Source organism: Chiloscyllium plagiosum, chromosome 45, assembly GCF_004010195.1.
Source record: "Chiloscyllium plagiosum isolate BGI_BamShark_2017 chromosome 45, ASM401019v2, whole genome shotgun sequence".
Classification (NCBI taxonomy): Eukaryota; Metazoa; Chordata; class Chondrichthyes; order Orectolobiformes; family Hemiscylliidae; genus Chiloscyllium; species Chiloscyllium plagiosum.
This window is the reverse complement of record NC_057754.1, coordinates 2,633,953-2,643,596: the sequence shown is the minus strand read 5'-3', so window position 1 is coordinate 2,643,596 and position 9,644 is coordinate 2,633,953. Positions and strand designations below refer to the sequence as shown.

Here is a 9,644-nt window from a genome sequence, read left to right as displayed (position 1 = left end):
GGGTGAGAGGGGAAAGATATAAAAGAGACCTGAGGGGCAACTTTTTCACACAGAGGGTGGTACGTGTATGGAATGAACTGCCAGAGAATGTGGTGGAGGCTGGTACAATTGCAACATTTAAGAGGCATTTGGATGGGTATATGAATAGGAAGGGTTTGGAGGGATATGGGCCAGGTGCTTACAGGTGGGACTAGTTTGGGTTGGGATATCTGGTCAGCATGGACAGGTTGGACCGAAGGGTCTGTTTCATGCTGTACATCTCTAAGATTCTATGAGGGAGTTACAGCTGTTTCCTTCTGTGCTGAGGGTAGTTCCAGACATTCCCTCCATGGGGGTGGGGGAGTTAACACTTATTTATCATTATGCAGGTAGAGGTGAGTTACATCACTTTCCCTCTATATAGGTGGTATTCCTCAGTACTGGAGGAAAAGGGAGAGAGCTATATTGAATTCTCTTGACTCAGGAGGTAGATTAGATTTTTTTTAGATTAGATTACAGTGTGGAAACAGGCCCTTCGGCCCAACAAGTCCACACCATCCCGCCGAAGCGTAACCCACCCATACCCCCACATTCACCCCTTACCTAACACTACGGGCAATTTAGCATGGCCAATTCACCTTACCTGCACATCTTTGCATTGTGGGAGGAAACCGGAGCACCCGGAGGAAACCCACGCAGACACGGGGAGAACGTGCAAACTCCACACAGTCAGTCGCCTGAGGCGGGAATTGAACCCGGGTCTCCGGCGCTGTGAGGCAGCAGTGCTAACCACTGTGCCACCGTGCCGGTACTTACATCTATTTCCCTCTATGGTGGTGGGAGCGGTGGGGAAGATCAAGAAAGAAGGTGGTATGTGTGTGTCAGTAGCATGGTAGTTATACATATCCCCTTCTATTTGGGGCAAGGGGCTGTAGTTACATGTATAGTCAGTCTGAGAGACGTGGTATTTACACTATTCCCTTCTACGGGAGGGGGGGGTGATCATTACATCCAGCTATAGGAAGGACGCTGTGAAACTTAAAAGGGCTCAGAAAAGAGTTACAAGAATGTTGTCAGGGTTGGAGAGTTTGAGCTATAGGAAGGGACTGAATACCATGGGGCTATTTTCCCTAGAGCGTCAGGGGTGACCTGAAGGTAGTTTAAAAATCATGAAGGTCATGGATAGGGTTAATAGCCCAGGTCTTTTTTCCCAGGATAGGAAAGTCCAAAACATGAGGGCATAAGTTTAAGGTGAGAGAGGAAAGATTTAAAAGGGACCTAAGGGTCAACTTTTTCCACAGAGACTGGTGCACGAATGGAACGAGCTGTCTGAGGAAGTGGAGGAGGCTGGTACGATTACAACACTTAAAAAGAATCTACCAAATGGCCTATTTCCATGCTGTACAGCTCTACAACTCTATGCCCTTCTATTGAGGTGCAATTCGTTATGTCTATTTCCCTCAATATGGAGGAGGAAAAGGTTTCAGTTACACATGTTCCCCTCAATATGGAAGAGGAAGGGGTTGCAGATAAAACTGTTCCCTCAATATAGAGGAAGGGGTTGCAATTACTTGTGTTCCCCTCGCTATAGAGATTGCAGATACCCGTGTTCCCTTCGATTGTGAAGAAAAGATTGCAGTTACATGTGCTGTCCTCTCTTGGGGTAGGTGGGGAGGTAGTTGACTTTACTTCCGGGTTCCCATCCGGGTCTGCTTTCCCCCTCCAAATCCCCCGCCACCCACCGGAGTCCGGCTCTACGCATGCGCGGATCGCTCCGCCGGCTGCTCCTCGCCGCCATTACGAACGACTTTGCCAGCCCGACTTCGGGGGCGATGGTAAAGGGAGAGAAAGGAGGCTGACACAGGAAGTGTCTCCGTCTCTTTCTCCTCCGACTGTATCCCGACGACCGAGCAGGCGTCCATCTTCTCCCTCCCCCCAACACAACCCCCGCCCCTTCCACGGCGTCGGTGACAAATCTCTCGTATCCGCCATCCTTTGCCCCCACCCCCTGTCGCTTCTCCCCGGTCAATATCGGCGCCATTCGACCGGTCCGCTCGTTCTCTCGCCATCAGTGACAGGACCGCGATCACTCACCACCCGATGGAGCGGATGCCGGCGGATTCCGCTCGGGCTCCAGCCACGGATTATCCACCGCCTCCATTACTCCTGTCACCATCGTCTGAGGCACCGGAACCGGAAACTGCTCTGACTGGGGATGGGGGGAAGGGAAGGGAAGGGAAGGGGAGGAAAGGAGAAGTTTTCTGCACCTTTGCTGAAGATCATTCCAATTTCAATTACAGGTATTCATTTTCCATGACTATGACTCACCGCAGATTAAACTTTTTATTTGGGTGGGAGTTAAAATAATGCACCCTCAGAGGTGTTTAGGAAACAAATCAGTTGATCCTAAGCCATCTAGATGTCTGTACTAGTCATCACCAATATTAGGAGAACTAGTCAACGTTTTGCAAGCAATATTTCTGTTGCAATATTTTGGTCATCTACAGAGAAAAGCCCTGCTTGCAAAGTGTTTATTAAATTTCCTAATATTGGTGACTGGGAGGTGTCGAGGCGGCTTGGGATCAGCTAACGTGTTGCCTAAACACCACTGAAGGTGTATTCTTTAAGCTCCCACAGTTACACACAAAGAAAAAGTTTAATTTACAATGATTTATTGTGTGCAGTTTTGGTCGCCATACTATAGGAAGGATGAGGAATTGAGTTCTGGAGTCCTGAGGTCATGTTGCAGTTGTATAAGATTCTGGTGCGGCCGCATTTGGAGTATTGTGTGCAGTTTTGGTCACCATACTATAGGAAGGATGTTGGAGGCACTGGAACGGGTGCAGAGGAGGTTTACCAGGATGTTGCCTGGTATAGTAGGAAGGTCGTATGAGGGGAGGCTGAGGCAATTGGGGCTGTTTCCATTGGAGAAAAGAAGGTTTAGGGGTGACTTGATAGAGGTGTACAAGATGATTAGGGGTTTAGAAAGGGTTGACCATGAGAACCTTTTTCCACGTATGGAGTCAGCTATTACGAGGGGGCATAGCTTTAAATTAAGGGGTAGTATGTATAGGACAGATGTTAGGGGTAGATTCTTTACTCAGCGAGTCGTGAGTTCATGGAATGCCCTGCCAGTAGCAGTGGTGGACTGTCCCTCTTTATGGGCATTTAAACGGGCATTGGATAGGCATATGGAGGATAGTGGGCTAGTGTAGGTTAGGTGGGCTTGGATCGGCGCAACATCGAAGGCCAAAGGGCCTGTACTGCGCTGTATTTTTCTATGTTCTATGATGTCATAATAATGGGAAATTAATGATTGAATTTGGAATGATCCTCAGCATTTATTTATTTATTGCTGGGCTGACAGTTCTCATTCACTTTGGAATGATAAGTCACACTTGCTATTGCAGACTCGTGTTTGCAACTATTTGCATGCATGTTTCATTACCACTGGATATCTCAAAGTGCTTTACAGTGAACTAATTACTTTTGAAATGTACAGTAGATACTTGTAAAGTAGGAAATGTGGTGGTCAATTTGCATTTATCAATCTTCAAACAGCAATTTAATAATCACCAATTCATGGAGGTTCTGCAATGTTGATTGTGGGTCAGGTCGAGTAGTATCTGTGGAGAGAGAAATAGTTAATGTTTGAAATCCACTATTTCACTTCTAAACCAGAGATAATTGAGTGAAAAATCACACAACACCAGGTTATAGTCCACCAGGTTTAATTGGAAGCACACTAGCTTTCGGAGTGCCGCTCCTTCATCAGGTGAGAAATAATTGATTTATTCTTCAACATAATGCTATAGTTTTTTTTAAGTTATCCAGAGCCATCAAATGTTAAAATCAAGTTTTAACATCCTCATAAAAAATACAGCACCTCTGATTGTGTGGCCTTCCCTCTCACATTGGGAATGTCAGCTTTGATTTTAGTTTTTAAGTCCCTATAGTGGAACTTGAATCCAGAACCATTGTCTCCAAGGTGAGAATATGCCCAACTGAGTTGCAGCTGTTTTTAAAGAATATCAATGTTTTAAACTATATGAATAGGAAATGTTTCAAGGGATGTGGGCCAAGTGCATGCAGGTGGGACTAGTTTAATTTCAGATTGAGTGGCATAGACTGGTTGGATTGAAGGGTCTGTTTCCATGCTGCATGCCTCTAACTTGCTAGGCCAGCATTTATTTCCAATACCTCATTGTCCTCTAATGTGATAGTGAGCCACCTTTTGAACTGATTCAGACAATGTATTGTGCGGTCACCCACAATACCCCTGTCATTCTAGCTTGTAAAGAGATCACAGATTTATTAGGTACTGTCACTTGGTGAGTTCTTGTTGTGAACCTTGTACTGTAGATGGTATACACTGGTGCCACTGAGAGTCGGTAGTGAAAAGGGGAATGAACGTTTTGGGTGGTGGATAGGGGTACCAAGCAAGTGCTTTTTCCTGGATGCATTGAGCTCTGAAGGATGCTACACTCTCCGAGGTAGTTTGCATCAATCTGATATTAAATTAAAATCCTTATCTATAGCAGAAGGACACTTTAACCATTACAGTCTTAATGGAAGAAGCTTCTGTGACACTGCCACTAATCTTACTAAAACATTATCTGATTATCTCATTTCGATTTAGAGATCTTTGTCAGGTACAAACTAATAATATCCTCCTCCAGCAGAATGACTACTTAATTAACTGTAACCTGATCTAGGATATCCTAAAGGAGTGAGGGACACTGCTTAAAATCAAGGCATTGTTGTCAGCCTCTGTACATTAACAAGGTCTTTTTAAAAAAAGACTTCTACCTAGGCTTGCGGAGAATCTTATAGTGGAGTGGTAGCATGCCTTTCCCTAGGCAGATGGTCTGAATTTAAAGCCCACCTGCCCCAGAGGTGTGTCATAACATTGGAACAATTAAACGCACTTCTTTTTAATTAACCGGCCTAAGTCTAGTGATAGTGCCTCAACCTTGCAGATTCAAGTCCCAGGTGGCCAGAGCTGTCTGAACAGGTTGATAAAAATAATGGGCTTTTTTTTGGGGGGGGGGGAAGAGAGAGAGGAGGGAAAGAGAAAAGAAAGAAATGAATACCTGGGCCAGCATTTACTACCTATCCCTAATTCACCTTGAAATGGTGGTGAGTAGCCTTTACGAACTTCTGGCGTCAGTATGATATAGGTACACCCTTAAAGAACGGTAAAATAGTTCCACAACAGGATGGTTTGCAACATGGAGGAAAAGCTTACAGGAGGCACATTTGCATTTGACTGCTGGATGTTTGTTGCGTTAGTACAAATTAAAGTGTAATAGAAAGTATTGTCAAAGGAACATAAGATATGTTGGCACTGGAATAGGGTTTTGACAGTACAGACATCTGCTAACTTGTTTATGTGAAAATAAACATGACCACTATTGGATTGTTAGAAAGACCACACACAAGACAGAACCAGCAGAATTTATTGTGCAGTATGTACAATTCCAGCTATTAAAATTTTATACAATATGTACAAATTAAATAATCAACCACAAAACCCTCACCTGTATAGAGCTCTTACATTTAGATTCCTTACATTAGGTTGAGAACCTGAAAATGGTTGCTGTAGGTCACATGTCTCAGATCCAAACAACCCTCAAAATCACAGATCTGACACATGTACACACACACACACTCTCAAAATTGATACTTCCCAAAATTTTTGGTGGTGGGGAAAAAATGGGTTTTAAAAAAAAGAAACATTGCTGATCGGGCAACCAGAAAGGTTTGGAACGTTTTAGTCTTCAAAAAGCCAAATCCAAATAGAAAAAAAAAACAAGAGGAAGCCTTATTCCTTAGGGAGCAGTATTATTGTTTTGGGAGCAGTATTCTTCCGCCAAACTGCCTGGTTTGTTTGATTCTGCTTAATTTTGGTGGTGTCAATGAGTTACAACTCGCATAGATGCCTCTATCAAGACAACAGTGTTCTACTTGGTATCACAGCAACAAAGAGGGTGATTGCAGAAGAAAGGACAGCATCCAACACTATAGTAGGTCTAATTGCTTCCAACAGAACCCTGCATCCCAATTATTGTGTTACAGATTAATGAAGGCTAGCACGCCCTCAGACTCTTTCTCTCTTTCCCCCTCCCCCCCCCCAATTTTTATTACCAACACATCCTAGGCACTTTACAAATGAACACTCAGCATTACCCAAAAGAGAGGGAGAGGGACAATAACAGGCCTCATTTCCCTTCTGTTTTCCACTACAACAACAGGAAAAGATTCCTTGCAAGCTCTTAGCACTGTCATTCAGAGCAAGAGCAACAGAAGCCACTAACTGCAAGCTCAATCCAGACCACACTGCAAAGTTTACGTGACCCATCTCCCCCACAGCAAAACCATCAAGTGCCTACCTTCCCCAACCCTCCAATTAATGTCAACTGGCAGGTGGAAGGGGTTGTGGAGGTGACAGATCCTTCAACAGCCCCAAAAAACCTGACACATCCATATCCAGAATGCTCTGTCCACACGAAAATCCCATCTCATCCTCACTCAGGGTCTTAGATGGGAGGGCCAATTCTTCCTGCATGCAGTTTAGTGGATGGAGGCCGTGTATTACAACTGGCATGAGCCAGGTAGAGGAGTCCACATTGTCACAATAGCACAATGGCTTTGCTCACCTTGCCCCCAGGGAGGGTGAGTTGTACAGCAGCCTCAGCAGTCAATCCCTTGGGATTCCACAGTACAGCCCACATCTCCAGCACACCCCTCACCAACCACCTTGGGACATGGGGAGATCGATCTTCCCCTTCACAAATCAGCCAACTCAATATTGACACTGGAAAGGGAAACTGAATTTTCCAAAGTCCTGGATTATATTGGTCACCAGAGGGAGAAGGGGAGACAGGTTCTCTCACACTGTTAACTGCTGGCAACAATACATGCCAACAGGATTGTTGTGAAATACCAGCCAGTTCAGTCATTCTGTGAAGTGAAATTACAAAGCTGCTTTTTGCAAATAGAGAATGTAAATTTCTTGTGCATGCAACAATTAAATCTTTTAAATCGACAGGGGAACATTGAAGAAAGCAGTGGTGGGAATAAATCTGCGCAATGCCATTTCCACTGATCTTTACACTGGGCAGAAATTAGCAAAAAGAGAGGAATGGGAAGGCAGGCCTGTCCCCTTCCCTCGTGTCTGTTTCTGACAAACTAGCGGATTCACTTGCTCGACCCTTTCCACAGCCTCTGAAATCACAGTTGGCACCAAAAATAAGAGAGAGTAATTGCCAGGGGGCAAACCAGGGTGGGGGCTGCAGGCCCCTCGCCAATCCCCAGAGAACGATTGGTCAGGAGAGCGGGAAAGGAAAACTGACAAAACCCCCCTCCTCTTGACTAGCGCATGTTATATGCGCACAAACACAACTCTAATATATTTGACATGAAGTAAGAAATAGGGACTTCTCTACAATGGATTTGAAATGAGAAACAAAGTGCTTTATGTAAAATTAAAAACTTTTTAAAAAAAATCAGCCAATCTACAAGTCCCAAAGTCACAAGCTGTGTCTATTTAGTTTGAAAGAAGCTGTCAGTTTAATCCTATTGCAATGGGTGAAAGTTTAACTGCTGAAGTGTCCCTCTTGGACCTAGTTCCCAGATCTCCTATCCAAGCCTCTTCACACTCTTTCTCCACCATACCCGCGCCCAAGATTGACAAGAGGCTTATTCAGACAAAGGAGAGATATTACCTCCCTCTCACATGAAAAGCAGATGAGCATCTACTTAATTGTGATCATTGATCGCTCTGCTGTTTTATAATGTTCGAGAAAACTCTTGATCCAACACATGAGCCATATTATTAAACCAAGTGAATAGGAAGGTTAAAAACATTTGAAAGACGGGCAAATGATCTGCATGATATTTAATGCAGCTGTCTTCCAGCACGTCGAGACTCAGTCCATTCCAAGCTGTTTTAACCCATGTAGCTGGAGGTGGATCATGTCACCTCTCACCCTCTGGCTGTTCATGCAGAGAAGGGGAAGGTACATCAACGCTTTGGATTTGGAGAATCCAAAGTCAAAAACAATTATTGCAGCTGTGGTTGGTTGACAGCAAGTGTTTTTTGGTGGTGGCGGGGGGCAGGGAGAAAGAGAAGAGGTCGCCAAAGTGCATCGAGGAGGGCAGGCTCACTGTATGGATCGTCCCGTTGACAACAGTGGACACAGGGCTACTGAGGTGTGGTCCTGTCGCACAGCAACACCAGAGATAGACTGACTGTCAGATATTATACAGGGGGACGGAGGAGAGAAGGCGGCAAATACAGAGAGAGAAGGGGCTTGGTGGAGAGAGAGAGAGAGAAAGAAACAGCACGAGCGAGCACGCAAAGACCCTATGCCAGATAGCAACAGGAGCCCTGTCCAAACCCAATTGACCTTCTGAAGTGGGGATGGGCAGAGGGGAGGATGGGAGAGAAATCTTGCCAAATTTTGGTACAAACATCAGGGTGTGCGCATGGAGAAGGACAGAACGAGAGAGCGTAAGAGATCGCAGCTGGTGTATCTGTTGCCTTTTACTGGACGTTTCTCGATATTCTCAGACTTGCTGCAGAGTCTTCAGCAGCGACATTCAAAGCTTGGATTCCCTGCATTAGGGTAGGATCAATGGCACTTGGTGATGGGTCGGGGTGGGTGGGGAATAGAGGGATGAAAAGAAAACACATCTTTGAGAGAGAGAGGGGAGGGAGAACACAGTGGCACCCTCTCTTGCTGCAGCCCAAGCCCTCCCCACGTTCTCTCTGGCTGTCTCCCATCCTCCAGTTTCCCTCCCATCCCTCCCACCGCCCGTCTCTGACCCGGCGTCGAGCCGTGTAGTCTAATCCGAGCGGTCAGTGACGGCCACTGGGTAGGTCGAGTTTCCGCAGCCGCCGTCGGCGCAGTTCGGCTGCATCTGGTTCACTGAGAGCGTCCTTCTCATCGTCCGGGACTTCGGCCGAGTCAGGTACAGAGTATCCCACTGCCCCTTCCAGGTCAATCTGCCCTGCAAACATTGAACAAAGAATAACATTGCTTTTTAAGAAGAATAAAAACAAAACCAGTTCACCCAAAAGCCGATGCAGGAGTGTAGGGGAGGGGGGAAAAAAAGGACAGGGTTTCCATGCTGTCCATCTCTATGACCAGTGAGGACCCCTTCATTTCTCATGAAGCCTTCCTCTCCACCCTCCCAATAGCATCCCACCCACTCTGACTGGATCCTGAACGACTACATTATATAGCCCAGGTCCTGCTCCACTTAATGTTCACACTCTGGATGGTGAACTGCTTTTAGACATTAGCCCCTGAACTCATCTCTTCCCAGTTTGTCACCATGTCCCTCATGTCCGGTGGTTTGAATGAAAACCCCTCTACCCAGAGTTGGAGAATAAACGCCACGCGATGACAAAGTGGTTGAGGCGAATGAACAGGGCTGAAAAGGTGAGAGAGATTCAACAAATTGTCATTGAGTGTATGCATTTGGTCCCTTTGGTGAAGTTTTTGTTTGTTGAAACTTTATTGCTGGAACAGCACAGCAGGTCAGGCAGCATCCAGGGAACAGGAGATTCGACGTTTCGGGCACAGGCCCTTCTTCAGGAATGAGCAGAGAGTGTTCAGCAGGAGAAGATAAAAGGTAGGGAGGAGGGACATGGAGGA

At 45.7% G+C, this 9,644-nt stretch overlaps 2 protein-coding genes across 6 annotated transcripts in view; both read right to left on the bottom strand.

The window, feature by feature from the left end:
- LOC122543816 (pre-mRNA-processing factor 39-like) overlaps positions 1–2,191 on the bottom strand; it is a 28,399-nt gene extending 26,208 nt beyond the window's left edge. Inside the window, exon 1 of the mRNA XM_043682618.1 lies at positions 2,074–2,191. Coding sequence (XP_043538553.1) covers positions 2,074–2,155 — 82 coding nt within the window. The 5' untranslated portion in view covers positions 2,156–2,191. The remainder of the gene's footprint in view (positions 1–2,073) is intronic.
- A 3,229-nt stretch (positions 2,192–5,420) lies between these two features.
- Positions 5,421–9,644, bottom strand: part of syvn1 (synovial apoptosis inhibitor 1, synoviolin) — a 39,007-nt gene continuing 34,783 nt past the window's right edge. For all 5 annotated transcript variants that reach the window (XM_043682604.1, XM_043682606.1, XM_043682607.1 and 2 more), the window contains exon 16: positions 5,421–8,994. In XM_043682604.1, the coding sequence (XP_043538539.1) occupies positions 8,843–8,994 (152 nt within the window). In that variant the 3' untranslated portion in view covers positions 5,421–8,842. The remainder of the gene's footprint in view (positions 8,995–9,644) is intronic.